At 46.2% G+C, this 16730-nt stretch overlaps 1 protein-coding gene across 1 annotated transcript; it reads left to right on the top strand.

Moving 5' to 3' along the window:
• The first annotated feature begins 311 nt into the window (after positions 1–311).
• On the top strand, positions 312–15792 carry LOC6542901 (GTP-binding protein Di-Ras2). Its single transcript, XM_001970671.3, has 6 exons — positions 312–777; positions 3886–4053; positions 4600–4709; positions 8577–8767; positions 14270–14399; positions 14497–15792. Exons 1-6 carry the CDS (start codon positions 613–615, stop codon positions 14570–14572), a joined length of 840 nt encoding a protein of 279 aa, XP_001970707.1. The 5' UTR covers positions 312–612; the 3' UTR covers positions 14573–15792.
• Positions 15793–16730: the final 938 nt, after the last annotated feature.

The raw sequence follows: 16730 nt of genomic DNA, 5'->3' as shown, positions 1-16730 counted from the left end.
TAATTCGGGTGCATCCTCTGGTGAAGCCAATCAGGGGCGGCAAACAGAAAGTACATTTTCGGATGCAAATCGCTTCGGGTAGGTTGAGTTATGAAAACTGCAGCTTTGATGCTTGATTTGAATGCGATTACATTGCTGCCTCGAAGTTTTCTTTTCCTGCGGAGGTTTGGAGTTGAAGCACTTTCTAGTACCTTAACTATATTTAAATAATATTTGAAATATTTGCAATATTTAAAAGTACTAGCAAATTGTAGTTAATCACAGATCGAGCTAAAGTTCACCCCATTTGCTTGCATCCACAGCTTCGCAGTACTTCGCACTAGTTCGCGACCGGAAGCGGAAGTTGCCGGGCCGGAAGTCTAGCTGGCTGCGTAGTGGCATGGCCACTGCCATGTAGGTGTAGCTGGAGCACCGAGCTCGCAGCGGAAATCGAGCAAGTGCTGGGACTTATGATGCCCCGACTCCGGCTCAAGCACACAAATCCGTCATAATGCAGCGCTGAGGCCATCGGAACAAGCAAATACAAGCCAACGCACTTCAGGCCCAAAGCAGCTGAACCATCGCGGGACGAGGGTGCTCCACTTGACGACCAGCGATTTCCAAACAGGCGACATGGCGGACCTGGAGCGCATTCGCCTCGTGCTTCTGGGCGGCGCCGGCGTGGGCAAGAGCTCCATTGTGAAGCGCTTCCTGTTCAAAAGCTACACGGACAAGTATCGCGCCACCGTCGAGGATCTCTACAATCGCGAGTACGACCTGGGCGGCGTCACACTAAAGGTGAGTTCTGCCCCGAGTCCACGAATCCGGTTGCAATGGCATTCCAGCAATTCGAGTGGAATGTAGCTGTAATTGGTTTATGAGAGTTAAAACGTCAGAAATGCACTCACAGCTATGTATATGTCCTATACTCGTCTTGAGAACCGTGACAAGGTGATTGTTGAAACTAAGTGCCACAAACGGATGGGAAAACTGTATAGTTAAGTTAGAGCTGCAACATTAAACACTTGACTCCCATCATGGCAAAAGGTTAACTATAGTTCCCAAGCAATTTAAACTGACTGCATTGGGGCGACTTCATCACCGTGGTGGCCAGCAGCTCGCCGGGAATGCCATGCCCGCAAATCAGGCAGAAATCTACTAATTGGATGTCTGGAGAACAGGGCTCCGCAGGCTTTACGCTCCACACGCAAAGTATTAGGCAGGGCACGTGTGTTTCTGGTCTCCTGGCAATTGAGTAGCTCCCAAAAGCCTATTTGGAGCGGAGTGGAGCCGACGGGATTGGCTGGATTGGCGGTCTGTGCCAGAGGCAGTTGTATATTAAAGATGAAAACGCAAATTGAATGAATGAATCTCTACCGGCTTACATGTACTTACGGCAGTCCTGGCGAATAGTTACCCCTTCACCCGACCGACCGACCGACCGACGGACTGACAAACTGACTGACAGCTTGTGGGCGAAGACTCATTAATCAAATTTCGCACACGCTCAAAACAGCGGAAGCAACTTGGAAAGCGTAACCCCCTCCCAGCCTGCAGAGCCACCAGTGCTGAGGATGCGGAGCAGTTCCGGACTGGCGTGCCTAGAACGCCACTTAGGAGTGCGATTAATGGGTAATAACTTGTGTCATGCCGGCGAGGAACGAGTGCGAGTTTTCCGGAAGCTGATAACTGCTGCGTATTATTTTAATCGGGCCTTTATCTGCTACGGATAACCAGAAGGGAGTGGTGGATAGCACGGGAGGCATCGCAGCTGCCTCCGACGCATCCTTACGACCATGTCATGAACTGGAAAACTTCCGAGGGAACATCATTCACTGCTCCGCTGGAGCTGATTATACGCTGTTCAAACTTGTCTTACACCACGAGCACATGTTTGGCGAACAAAAGTTGCTGGGAAAGTTGATTAATAGGTGGGCCAGGCTGGCTGGCTGGCTGGCTGGCTGGAGCTTCATTATCGGAGCTCTGGCTGGCCAAATTGATTCCTGGAGCTGCTTTGGTGACACCGGCTCCCTGGGAGGCGGCGCCGTTGCCAGGCTCTTGTCTTCGACTTAATGAATTTCACTTTAGCGAGCGATAGGTGCGCATCCATTACTTAGACCGCCCAGATTGAATTCCACTCGGCAGCTGTCACCCGACCCAAAGTGATTTATTCCCGGCCGCCTTGGGTGCAGTGTCCAGGTGACCAAGTGCATCCGAATCAGGTTAGCCTGTACCGCAGCCCGCTGGGACTGATTGCCGGAGCAGCATGTGGCCAAACGGCGACATTCTATTGCACTAAATGATTTTCGGTCTTTAAAAGCCATTTCGTGTATGTGCGCACAGCAGGACGCATTTGATGCCTGGAACATGGAAACATGGATGGTGGAACAAAGGCGGGCAGGCAAACAATAGCCGGGTGACCGGGAATGGCGTCAAAAGTATAAATTGTGTCACTCTGCAAAGTGTTTTAATAAAGTTTACTCATTTCGGCCTGACAATGCGTTACAAATTTGCGTCACAATGGCCAAGGCTGTCAATTGGTGGGCTGCAGGGCCAAGAGGAGATCACTCCGGCGGGGCTAAATGGTTGGCACTCTGTTTTTGTGGCTTGGCTTTCAGGCTTCCACGTGCCATTGGCATTCCGGATCTCGTTATATGCGTATCGCGTACTCCACGCGGCATTATGCCCAACATAACAGATGCTGACACGGGGATTAGTTGGCCTCAACCAGGAGTCACGACCCCGGGAGCAAGGCCAGACAACCGGACACCATCCGGCTTCCCACGGACATATCGCTTGAAAAGCAGAGGGCAGTGCCAATGGCAGGGAAAACGACGCCCAAATAATGGTTGAAAAAGGAGGCGGACCATAGTTGTCTGCACTTAAAGTCCCAGGATTTAATGTCGCTTCACTTGAATTTCTATTCCTAGCTTTTGCTAGTCAGCGCCTTTTATCCGTTTAACAACTTCTCGAATTTGGCCATAAATAATAAGAAGGAATGTTTGCTTTTTTGCCGAATTTGTAGCAAAACGATAGCTTTTGAGTCCTATTTGCATGTGATTGGTAAAATTGAAAAAACTATACCATTTGCGCACTTTGTCGCCACTAACAAAGTTAATAATAATCTTGCAACATCAAAAGCAAACTAGAACAAAATTTTAAGTACGTCAGGACGAGGTTTATACACCCTAACCGCCCTTGAACAAGTTAAAATTATGGAGCTACCATGATATCATCAAGCTAGGCCTTCCGAAACCTTTTTATATTAGCCTTTTTCCAAAGCAACAAAAGTGTCCTGGTTTTCAATCAAATTTGCATTCATTTTTAAATCTTTACTATGGCAGCAGATGGCTTTTATGGTGATTAAAATTGTAATACCCGCTGCAAGGGTTATAACAACTTTGATAATAACTTTCGGTCGGTCTTCAGCTGCAGCACCTTTGTAACTGACACCTTTTTAGCCGTTTTTAAGCTGCGAGCGTTGAAATACCTCTTACAGTAACTGAAATTTGTTGGTTTGGGCTGCGCAGAAACACTGAACGGCAAAGTGACAAGCTGCGCAAAAATGTTCATCGTCGTACTAAACAAACTAACGTTAACTAGTTAACTGATTTCCCGATAAGGGAATGGTCTAAAGTGGGGCACAGAAAGTAATCGAATAGATTTATTTATTCATATAGTTCAGCTTCAAGTTCGCCAGAAAAATGAATGAATTTAATTTTGTGAATCACTTTTGTTGTTTAAATTGCACGTCAGCGATCTGAAACGCGGCGGGTTAAAAAAAAAAAAAAAAAAAAAAAAAAAAAAAACGCTCCATGGGTTCCGTGGACACGGACCTCGTTGATGGCAGTTTACTGCGGGGAGCGGCCATTCAAATTTAATTACGCGTAATGTCATCCCTTGCAGGTGGACATTCTGGACACATCAGGTGACATGCAGTTCCCGGCCATGCGGCGCCTGTCCATCGCAACGGCCCACGCCTTCATGCTCGTCTACGCGGCCACGTCCGCGCCCAGCTTCCAGTGCGTGAAGCAGTGCTTCGAGGAGATCCGCGAGCAGCGCGGCGACTTCCAGGTGAGTAACAGGAGCAGCACTCCTGCATTTTGCATGTAATCAGCGGCGCCTGAAAAGCGAAAGCCTGCGAGCACTCTCGTCCTGCGCCGCAATCCGAAAAGCAATTATAAACGTTCCCCTTTGTGGCGGAGAAGCCAGCCGAGCGGCAGAGGTTTAGGCTTTTTGCTGGGATTCGGCTCTCAGGTGGCACCGTGTGTCAACTGAAGGATTAAGCAACATGTAGACAGTAAAGAAATCGAGCTGCGATTTCAAGATAATAGCTGAAATTAGTATATGCCAATTAAATGCCTGTTATTGGCACTATAACTCGCGCCATTTTGGGCTTAGATCAAAATAGTTACCAGGCTTGTGGAGTTCGAGCTGGTTTAGTCCAGCTCCAACCCAGTGTGCGATAGTTAGCGCTATTGTTTCCGAGGCTTTCACGGTTTCCGCTTTTCGCCGCCATTGTGAGAACGAGTATCAATTACGCGCAATACGCTTTGTCCGCATCCCGATTTGGGGAGGACAAGGAGGCTTGTGCCACTGCTAATCCCTTTCGCTCCGCAGGACATCCCCATTGTGATCGCCGGGAACAAGGCCGACCTGGCCACCACCCACAGAGAGGTCAAGCTGGAGGAGGTGACCGACTGGGTCTTCTGCGAGCTGCCGCGCCTACGGTAAGTCCCACATGAATCGCACAGGATGCGGCCGGCGTGAAACGCGCAACAGCTGCTGCACGCGACAGCAATTAGGGCGCAACTGCCAAAAGTTGTGCAACAGAGCCGAGCCACAAAGCCGCCAAACAGCTGCAATTTCCATAAGTAACGCAACACAGCGGAATTAAAAAGCACCCATAAATTCTGGCCACCCAGAAAGGCTGCAGTAGCAGGAGGCAGGAGGCAGGGGCAGGAGGCAGGAGGCAGGCGGCAAATGGCAAAAGCGCAATTAAATTGCTAGAAATGAAATTAAGCGACAGAGAGCGTGTCGGCGGCCATGGAAGGGAGTTGGCCCAGCGAAATCAGCTGCATTGTCCACGGAACGGGTGCTGCGCTCATTAAATGCCATTTGTTGGCTGGGAAAGTGTCGGCGCCAGAGTCGCGCACTGAGGAAAATTACTAGGAGGCAGGAGAAACCAGGAGAAGTCAGGAGAAGTCAGGAGAAATCGGGCAATGGATAGTTTGTTAGCAGGACACAGCAACCACAGGTGTAAAGTAAAGTGCGGAATGGCATAAGTAAAGTAGAAATTTCCTGTTTCTCTGAGTGCAGCTAGGTGGAAATCGCATCAGGAGGAAGACACCATTTCGCTATTTGCACAAAGGATGTTTCCCATAATAGCTCCTAATTGGCCGCAAACGGTGCTGCTGTCATGTTAGACATCTACATGCAATCGTTGACGGTACAACTGGTCGTATGAGTGATGCGTTGGAGTGGTCTTGGAATACTAAGCAGTGGGGCACTCCATATGCGCATATGCATGGGGGCTTCAACTTGACTGTTCACTGCTCCACTGTTCCACTGTTCGATTGATGCTCCGGGGAACCGCCGAGGGGCTGCGAGAAGTATGATTAGTTGTGGTGATTTGTGTTGCCTGCTCAAACACAATGGGTGAAAACCAGACCCGAGCAGCAAACCGACATTGAGTTAAATGAATAAACCACAGAAAGTTGCCCACGTATGTGACGAATGAGCGCATATAAAATGCAGAAAGGTGATAGGTGAATTGTGCAAATATTTATAATATATTTATTTCATGCCTGACTCGAATAGAATTTCATAGCTGTTTTATTGGCGCTATTTCAAGACTTTAAGGCTTAATTTGAGTACTACACTCTGGTCGACGAGTGGTAAACGAGTATAACTGGCCTGATTAAGGTCTTTGTGTGCCGCATTAACAATTTTAATGCATTGCTTGCGTGACAAGCAGCCGTGAAAGCGGGCCGCATCCTTTCGATTCGCTGCTGAAAAGGACTCGCTGGCCAGGACATTTTTCAGAGGCGCTTTCCGCGAGGTAATTGCTTCCTTAATAAACCGTGGGGCTGGACTCGTAAAAATCACTGGCAATCACATACGTGCCTGCCACTGGGAGTGCGACTCCTGGCACAATTCCAGGCGGCTGTCCTGCGAAAGGCGGATGGGCGTGGCACGCTCGTGTTGCTGTTTAAGCAAGCGTGCGTAAACTTATTTAAAAGCGACCAAAGAGCGCCGCCTCCACGCAGGAGGCGCACTCAACCACAAAATGGAGATGACAGAGGCCGCAGGAGGAAGGATTGGGGATGTGGGATGAAGGATGAAGGACACAGGACACAGCACACGAGAGGCAGGTCAGTTGGCGTGAGCATTACGTACAAATCTCTGTTGGATTAAACATTCACGCAGATTGATGGTGCGGCGTGGATCCCGGTGTGTGGAGCGGGAAACACCTTGAACCCGTCGCCACAATCTCACACCTAGAGGATTGCCCAGGACTCGCGTGGAAAGTGTGTGTGGCGTGTCCTGGATCGAGCTGCAATGCAATTTGTTGCTGCCCGTCTGTCTGCGGTTAAACGCTTTAAGAGCATGCCACTCAAGTGCATTTATCTGCCTGAATGGGTGCTCCCCACATTGTGCACAGTGTATGCCACATTGGGGCAGGCCCTGCGTGGCAAGTGGTTTAGTGTGCCGAAGGTGGGGCAATGTATTTATTCAACATTTAATTGCAAAGTCATGCGCATTTTGCTGCCATTTGGCCACGTTAATGCGCAAAATAAACTCCCGTGCGATATCAATTTTACTTTGATTTACTGTTATTGCAGCTCACGGCATTAACAATTCGGCCATCTATTTGTTTATTTTGCCCAGTCAGCCGTTTTAACTTTAATAAAACGAAGCTGCCTGAAATACTCAAATGCTCTGCGTCACTCAGTAGCATAATAACTCATAAAAGGAAATAGTCTAGTTGCTTACAAGGATTTCGCTTTATGAATATTAATTCAGAACTAGTGTAAGTGCAACATGCAAATCTAACATGTGGAACAGCGCGTAGATAAATATACATTTCGCAAGTGGTAGTGCCATCTGCGCATAAAAAATCATTTATTTTAATACAAAATGTAATATCTTACACTTTTACGTGGTAGTTTTTGGCAGCTTGTGGGCGTGGCAACATAGTAAACAAACTGGGACTAAATTGCAGTTGTAATTTCGAATTGGACGTTCGTACGGATGGATATATCGTCCCGGCTATTGAACCTGATCAAGAATTGTATAATAGCTTGTATAATAGAGTAAAAGGGTACACTAGATTGGTTAAAAAGTAGGTAACAGGTACAAGACCGTCATATTAGTATATAATATATAATTAGTATATAATATATTACCATATTCTGATCAGGATCACTAGCCGAGTCGATCTGGACATGTCCGTCCTCCAGGTTGAACTTCGAGAACTCAGGAATTATAAGAGCTAGAAAGATTAAGCATTCAGAGATATTTCCTTTACCCCAAATGTTGCCCTGCTAACGCCCACAAACCGCCCAAGACTGTCACGCCCACACTTCTGAAATATCTTTTTTTTGTTTCATTTTATTACTGTTTTTCCCAATTTCTATGAATGTGCCAGAAATATGCCAGTTGTTGTTGTCGGTCCCAAGTACCAGTCAAGTTCGATGTAGATACATACAAAGTATTTAATATATTGATTTTCTTACAAAATTAACAGGGGAAAACTCAAACAAATCGCATAAACGTAGCTTGTTCTATTATTTTTTCCAAGCGCCAAAAATTAAGTTAATTATTTTCAGTTAATATAAAGAAGGAAAAAATATTTTTGTTCCTTATTGTGAAATATACTTATATATGAATTAAAAAAAATAAAGATTCAAAAATATTACTTTCGTTCTGAGACCAAAATTTAAAATCAATGATTCAACCAACGTGTTTATATTATTTTTTCCACCACTGTACGTATTTCCTTGGAAAAAGACAACAAAGGGCAATTATGATGTTAGTCAAACTGAAATATTTTGACTCGGAATAAGACTTCCGACGAAAAGCCGCATTGAAGCTCGAAATCCCTCTGACAGATTAATCCTGCCATCGCCAGTGTGCTGAACATCACCTGTCCTCGCCAGCATCATCATCCTCGTCCCCATCCTCATACCCATCCTGATACCCATCCCCATCCTAGTCTTAACCCAGTGCTGTGGGGCCAGCGCGGATCGGCGTGAATCCATAGTACCGCACCAATTTGAAACGAACATGACATGCTTAATTTGACCATTAGCAACATTTGTTTCGACCCCCGGACGGTGGTCGATAACCCACTAGGTCGTGGAGGGCACAAAAACTCCGTTTCGCTGTTTCGCGTTGAACATGCCACATTGTTGGTCTGGTTTTGTTTAGGTTATTTGGCTCGGCTTGGGCTTTTTGTTTTTTGTGTGGAAATCGCTTTGTTTCGGGCCACCGAAATTCGCTGATGTATGCATTGCATATGCGCTTTTTGCCCGACCGCCAATGAAATGATGCAACCTTTTTAAACCCTCTTTAAACCCTTTCCCTCCTCGCAGGGCGAAGGTGCTGGAGTGCTCGGCGAAGGAGGACAGCAACGTGACGGACCTCTTCAAGTCCCTGCTCTCCCTGTCCCGCTTCCTGCCCGCCAGCAGTAGTGGGAGCGGGGGCAGCGGGGTGGCCGGGGAGGCGGCGCCCAGCGGTTTCAAGCGGCGCTCATCGGCCTACGTCAGCGCATCGTCCAGTCGCAGTAAGTACTCCTAAATGCTCACATTTGTGCTGGCAGAACCAACAAGTCCATCTAATATATGTACAGTTGGTATTTGGGAAAGGCGAAATCCACTTACTATTTTAATATGCCCCCAATTCAACATCTTTAACGCATATACCTCCATAAACACAATAAAACATAGCATATAGCTTTTAGAGTTAATACAGATTTACAGTCAAAGTAAGAGGTAAAGTAAATTCCTGACAGCCCAACGTTCATACGGACGGACAGATGGACTCTCGGGTGGACGGACAAACGGACATGGCCAGATTGACTCGGCTATTGATTCTGATCAGGAATATATATACTCTATGTGGTCGGAAACGCTTCCTTCTACTTGTTACATTCTTTTTAACGAACCTAGTATACCCCTTAGTGCACGAGCAACGGGCATAAGCAAAGAGAATGCTAGTCAAGCTCCTAGACTATCAGATACCCTTTACTCAGCTAGTGGGGGTACAAGGAGAAAAGACAGTTTTGTACGGATTGTGAAAATTCAATCTTCAAAAAAGATTGAATCTGCCTCTAGAATCTGCATGCCTGATCTTAACTTCCTAGATTTTAAAGATTTTTCTCTACGACGGCTCGGCGATTGATTCTGACCAGGAATATATTATATATACTCCATATGGTCGGAAACGCTTCCTTCTACTTGTTACATTCTTTTTAACGAACCTAGTATACCCCTTACTGCACGAGTAACGGGTATAAGCTCCTAGTCAAGCTCCTAGACTATCAGATACCCTCTACTCAGCTAGGAGAAAAGACAGTTTTGTACGGATTGTGAGCGTACCAATCTTCTGAAAATCAATGCGCCTCTAGAATCTTAACTTTCTAGATTTTACAGTTCACGAGATCTCCACGACGAATCAGGAATATATATACTTTATAGTGCCGGAAGCGCTTCCTTTTACCTTGTTGCTTTTCAACGAATATACACAGTTGTGAAAAAAGATGTCCTGAATTTTAAAATGAAATCTAAGCAGTTAGCTGAAAATAAAACAAAGTTTTATGACAAGATTTGCATAGTACAGAGCGTTAGAAGCCATTGTGGCTGCATTTAACCCGATTAAATCCCCCGAGATGCTCCACATCGCATTCTGAAAGGAGTGGGCCATCCATCCTGCCAGAAACACCAGCATAACACACAGAGCCCAGGATTGAAGCACAAACTCGCCATGGATCCACCACTTGATTTGTTGCCATGGCCAGCAAAATGGAAATGAAAACCAAATGACGCAAACCCTTTGTCGATTGTTTTTGGCCTCGTCGGTTGGCCGTAACAGTTTCAAATGTCAATTAAACATTCATATTCACCGGCTCTGATTGAAAGTCAGGCCTGTAACTGGAACAGCTTTGTTCGGGGCTTTAAATGGCGCCGTAAGGAGCTTAATTAGTGCGAAATTAAAATGCGAGTGCGCCGCCCATTAATGCAATTAAGCCGCTTGCTGGTCGCAGATGTCACTAAGCCGGGCTTAAGCCCAATCAATAATTGATGCACATTTATGAATACATTCATTATTTTAAACAGGAGGATTCCAATTAATTGGAATTCTTTAAGTGAGGCCAGGACTAGGACAACTTTTGGCAATTTGGCTAATTGAATGCAATTAACGTTCCTGCTTCAATTGCCGCCCGTCCACTGCCATCGCCTTTGGGCTAATTAATTGTGGGAACTCGGGATCAGGAGTGGAGTAAGACGGGCCGCCGGGACCCTTTCTTCCGACCCAATTGACAAAGACAAACTCTTTTTCATTATTCATCAGACGACAAAGCGAAGGAAACGCCGAAAAGCAAAGCAAAGCCAGGAGAAAAACGCCGAGACGGGGTTAAAGGCTGCATAAGGACGAATTCGCTTTCGGGGAGTCCTTCGCCGCGCAGTGTTCAAACGAATTCAATTTTATCAAAATGTTTCCGAGCGAGCACGTGTATTAATTAAACAGCTTGACCTCCTAATTACCCTGTAATGGAATGCTTTATTATCTCATTAAAAACTTAGTTCGCAGCACATGAAAATAGAACACGGAGGCGAAGACAACAGCCAACGGCTCGAGAACTTCCGAATTTTGCCGAGCTCGTCAAAGTATAAATATCTAGTTAATTAATGTTGCCTCGACAGGCGCGGTGCCCAAATAATTAATTCAATTTTCGCTGTGGAAAAAGTTGTGGAATCCGCCCAGTCAGCGACGCCAATATTTCAATATTTCAAGTCTGCGCCCTAAAGTCTTTTCGTAAAATTTCTGGGCCCTCAGAATGAACTGCAAAATTGGTCAGCGGCTTTTGTTCAAGTACTCAACTTCGCTCAAATGTAAATTCAAACGGCAGAGGACCCCATTAATGTCCTGCCACCGAACATTTCAAAAGCCTCCCGAAAAGTGCAACTGTCGATGACAGGCGGACAGGACACGCCGCCAATGGCGGTGGCCTCAAGGACGAGGAACAAAGGTCGAGTGGCAAACTGTCTCCGGGAGTTCAGAGGTCGAGAGACCCAGCGGTGGCAGCGGTGACACCGACGCCCTGGCTGTGCCACCGAAAATAGGTCTAAGCACTTAATCACCGGCAGCTCGAGGGGCCCAAGTCAAGTAATTGCCTTAAAAAGTACAGCGCGACGTATGCAAAGCAAATCGCGGAAATTTCATTTACGACCCTGCCATTTTGTGGCTGAGATTGTGCCACACGTGTTTACGGCTGCCAGAGGAGCTTGGAGGATGTTGATGGGTGGTGAGCGATGGGAGACGGGCGGCAAGTTGAGACAAAACCAAAGCTGCAGGCCACATACATGTGCTGCGGCCGAAAGACCCACTTTTCCTCCGCGCTCCACATTGTTTCCGGCTTTTCAGCGGCCCGGCGTTGGGCGCCACAAACCGTTTTGTTTCAGACCCAAAAGCCAGAGCCTAACTCAATTGTGGGTGTTCCCCAGCACACACAACATGACAAACATATTTGAGCCACGTTCGTGGACGTGTTTTCCCTATTCGCAGCCAAATAAGGGAGAATCACTTTTTCGGTGCCAGTAAGTTATGTCCATGTTCATGTTCTTCAATTAATTGTCAGTTTGTTTAAGCTATTTTGTTCTCAGAACAGCTGAAAGTCTGAGATTTCATTTCATTTGATGTTTGGCAACTGGAAATTTGAGAAATTGGAGCTTACCACTTAAATGAGTCAGCCACTCTTGAGTAAATTTAATGAAATGCAACTAGCATTAGCCAGGTATCACTCGAATTCGAAACTGGCCAACTTATATTGAGCATTAAAACTTTACCAATAATGGAAAACAATTACTTTGGGTGACTTTACAATTGATTGCAATCAAAAACAATTGCGTTTCATTGAAAGTGCGGTTGTATTTACACCGGTTTCTCATATTACACGACAAAAATTGTCGGAAAATATATGCGTTTATGTAAAGCGCTTTTTTGCTGAACGTTTCAACTTCGGGCATCAGATGTGGCGCAATTGATGTGGCAAAACCCTGTGATGCTCGTGCTGGCAGGATAATAAACGCCCTTCACGACACTCGACTGTTTTGCGATTTCCTTGCTCGGTATCAGCGATTTGGCACGGCTCCTCCTGTGTCTTTGTGATGGCACCAGACCAGGGCACAAAATAAAACAAATTTAATTTAAATTTCCGTAACACGACGCACGCATCAATTCCCGCCGCATATGCACAATTTATATCCCCGAAACCGAGCCCCCTCTTATTTGTTTTTGTGCCTTGGTGCCTCGTTTCGCATTCACCCGCAGATCAGCGGGTCCTTGCTCCCCGGAATGGAATGGAAGTGGGAGTGGGATTGGGAATGGAAAAGGGAATGTGAATGTGACTGTGACTGTGAATGCCGCCCCAGCGAAGCCGTATTTGTAGTGCTGGCATTTTCGCGCGCTTTCTGTCAGCGGCAGCAATTGTGCCCCACCGCCCTGCCCCGCCCAACTTGACGCGCTTGACGCCTTTTTTTGACAACAATGGCGTCGGCGGCCATTTTGTTTGCACTTGACGCCGCCGACACCCGAAAAGCATGCAACACTCTGCCGCAGAGTGCCACTGGTGGCTCAATAATTCTGTTTGCACGGATCATTTGGCCCGTTCGCAGCTCGCAACTAAGCTGCCGAGTTTAATAACTAAATTGACTTGGCTCTGGCCTGGCTGTGGCATTCCCTCTGTATTTGTCTTGCCACTGCCACACTGCCGCACTGCCCTTGCCCCGCCAGTTGCCCATTGTTTTCCCATTGTAAGCCGTTCTTTGTTGGCGGCTTTATTGCTCGCCCGGCGGAACAAAAAGGTTTGTTTGCCACCAAGGCAAACATCTGCGCGAACACCTTTGTGCGACCTTAACACTCTCCTTGGCAGTCTAAGCCGGCTGATTGAGGATTACCGGAAAGTTAATGACTCCATTGACACTGATTTCTCCCACTTAATAGGCTCAACTTCAGCGACAGCTTTTGAGCCACTTAATTGAAAGCGATGTGCATTATCTTAAAGTTTATGGCACGCCAAGTGCAAAATAGATTAGGGAGATTCATCCAAGTGAAATGGCAACATGCCCTTTTAACTTAGTACTGCCACAAAAACTGTCATTTTGGCAGTTTATTTTTAATTTGAATTTTTAATTTTCTAATATAAATTCGATACTGAGATATTTTATATCATTAATAGAAATTTAAGGTGCTAATACGTATTACAGCTTACACAACTATCTATCACTCTATACAACTGAGTTACTTAACATAAACTAATTTCAAACACTAATGTTTAAAGGGTTTTCCCTTGTGTTTCTGTGAATTAATGTTAACTTAACTTTTAAATGAATATATGGTTATGGTTCCTGATATATGTATATGCGTTTCAAGGGTTTGCGTTTCAAGAATAGAAAAGACATAATAACATTACTGTGTAGAAACCTATTTTAATTGGCCGAGAATCCTTTAAGCTTAAGCATACCACATACCACACATGGTATGATGAAGTACAGCCATGATTTTAATTGAACTTCGACTCGTTTCGAGTGTTTTCACGACCTTCCCCTGCCAACTGCGAATGAGTATCCCTGTTGCTCCTTTGAGTACGCGTTCCACATCGGCGGCACATGCATAACGCATAGATCCGAAGGCAGGCAGCGAAAAGTGGGATTACCTCTTTCTTGAGATGAACTTTGACTGTGCAGCCGACCGTAAAAATCCCATTTGGAGCCGTAACTTGAATGTGCCACTCGCTCAGCGGCTCTTTGTGTCCGTCGTTCATAAGTTAATTACGTCGGCGGCTGCAGAGGAGGGCAGGCTGTTGGGATGCTGGGTAACTGGGATGTCGGAAGCACCAGTTGCTCCGGCAACTGGCAAGGACCACATCAGTGGGACAAATTGGATTTGCGCTGCACTCGCAGCTCCGAAATCGCGCAGTCCCTTTGAGTCGGCATGCGGCATACGACCACCATTAAATGCACTCGCGGGTACTAATTAGCCGCGCCTCACCATCTATTTGTTGCAGATAAAAATCGGATGAACAGCCCGGCCCTGGGCGGCGCCGGCGGCAGTGGCGACAAGAAGGGCTCCGGCCTCGTGGACGCCGTCGATGTGGCCACCACCAGTGCGGAGGCCAAGCTGAAGCCGCGTTCCAGGTGAGTGCGACACGCGCCTGGAGTCCCTCACCCGGATGGAGTGCCTCTGCCCACATCCAGCCACCCCTCTGACCACTTCCTCCCGCTTCCATTCCAGATCGCTCATACGCCGCGCATCACGCAAGACCAAGCAGCAAATCAACAACGCATCCGACGACTGCAACGTGCAGTAAACCGTTATTTTGGCCGCCAGCGCCGCGCCTAATTATGTTATTTAGTTATTATGGCTGCCACAATGTGAATTAATAATGGACGCCAGTTAATTAGCGTGCATAAACAAGTGCACTGAGCTGATTATTCCGATGAAGCTACCGAACTTTGGGAGAACCACTTGCTCAAGGCCAAACGATTTCGACGAATTTGCCACTCTGTTAAACATTTTATAGTTTGTAACTAGAGCTGCAAAGCGATGCCGTCATGACACTGGCCTGCGATTAAGAACATTCCACAAGCCACTCTGATTAGGTAAATTTATATTTGAGCATGAATGGAGCCATGAGAGATACCCCTTCTTTAACGAGGCCAAACAAAGCTCATACATACATATATCAATTCTGCAACATTGTGAATCCAGTGTCATCGCGGCATAAAAGATAAAGGATTATTCCGACACTGGGCTGACTTGCGAGGCATTGTGCACCCCAATCGATTTGAGTTGCGGTCATTAAGGTTGGCAGGGACCAGGTTTATTTTAATTTAAAATTAACTTTTATACGACAAACATGTTCGATTTTCGTAGGCTTTAGTACGGCCCGGGTGCCCGATTGAATTTAATTTAGATTTCTCCCATGGGAGAAGGCGTTTTGGAGCCGTTCAAGGAGCTCTTCTGATGGCAAAATGATGGCTCAGTCGCGTTGCTCGGCGTTTTTCGAGGGAGGACTAAGTTAAATGCGTTTTCGAGTGGCGGATTGTCATAATATTGTGACAGGTGGCATAGCCCTAAGGTACATCTAGGATACTAATTTATGAATCTCTATCTGCACCATCCCCAGCCGACACCATGGTTAATACTTGAACGTTCTATATACCAATACAGCCCGATAGGAATGTTAACCTCTCGCAGAAGTTTTACAGAAGTAAGCCAATTTCGCGGCATTCTCCTCGGTTCCAGCCACGTAAAATAACAAGAACTTTGGCAGAGAGCACGGCACAACTTACCATGCAAAAAGCGTAATTGTAAAATAAATTTGAGGGGAGCGTCCCGATGCTTATCAAGGATAATACAGGGTGAACTTCTTATGCCAAAATGCCAAATCAAATTGCCCACAATGCACATCCTGTTCGCAGGAGACTGGCGGCAGCGAATAATCGATAAATCTGTTTTAATACGCCGCCTGTATCCTTTGGCACAACCTACACTTGCATCTGGGTGTGTGTTGTGTGGTGTGATAAGAGTCCTTTGTGTTTGTTTGCCGGATTGTGCTTAGCAATAAGATTTATTTAAAAGACTACTTTTAGGCGGTACCGAGTACGGCGGAGATATTTAAGGGATCTGTAAATGGATGAAATACGGCATATGCAAAGTGAATTGTGATTAAACAAAATCGTACATCGTGCATCTAGACGTGTGCACGTGTGCGAGCTGAAAAATGGATGCAAACAATGCACGCAGTGATTGCAGTAATGTACACTGCAAACAACTGGGAAGGGTCAGAGGCGACCGAGTGGCCCCCGAAAATAGTATTGTATTCGTCCATGGAGGATTGTAGTTAAATGTGCGGCATTATTGACCGCTTACAGTACACACACGATACATAACCTAGTCAGTACCTAACAAGTTTGTGTGTACAGTTTGGATGTTTGTTTTATAAGTAATGCGTTTACACATTGTTACTAGGTGTAGTTATTGACAACAAATCTGCAGAGGCCAGCGCATTCGATCTCCGACTAGTAATCTCCTAACCACTCGCGTGCATCAGGAACCCATGGGAACACAACGGGGGAGCATTCCCCCTTCCATCTGGCGACGAGGACCGCGAGATGCTATATATCTTATCCGACCTACCCGATTTTAAACACATATTCGTCTACGTAGTTCGATTGTTCCGCCAACCGGGGCACTGCACTTAGCTACTCCTCAAAATCGAAAGATCGCGGCCCATGGACTAAACATAGTCTAGGGAAACCAAAATTAACTCTCTAAGTGTGCGTATGTGTGTCATGTACTTGTAACTAATTGAATTTCAATTCAAATTGAATTATTGACAATTGTATTAGCCAATTAAAATAAACCACAATGCGTCCCAGCATCGCTGTAAAATGTTTCACTCCCTTGCATAATGGACTCCGCCTCGTTTCGCATTCCGTTTACAACAGGGAGTCCGGGATCCG

Source organism: Drosophila erecta, unplaced genomic scaffold, assembly GCF_003286155.1.
Source record: "Drosophila erecta strain 14021-0224.00,06,07 unplaced genomic scaffold, DereRS2 tig00000055-arrow-pilon, whole genome shotgun sequence".
Taxonomy (NCBI): Eukaryota; Metazoa; Arthropoda; class Insecta; order Diptera; family Drosophilidae; genus Drosophila; species Drosophila erecta.
This window is presented reverse-complemented; position numbering and strand designations above follow the sequence as displayed.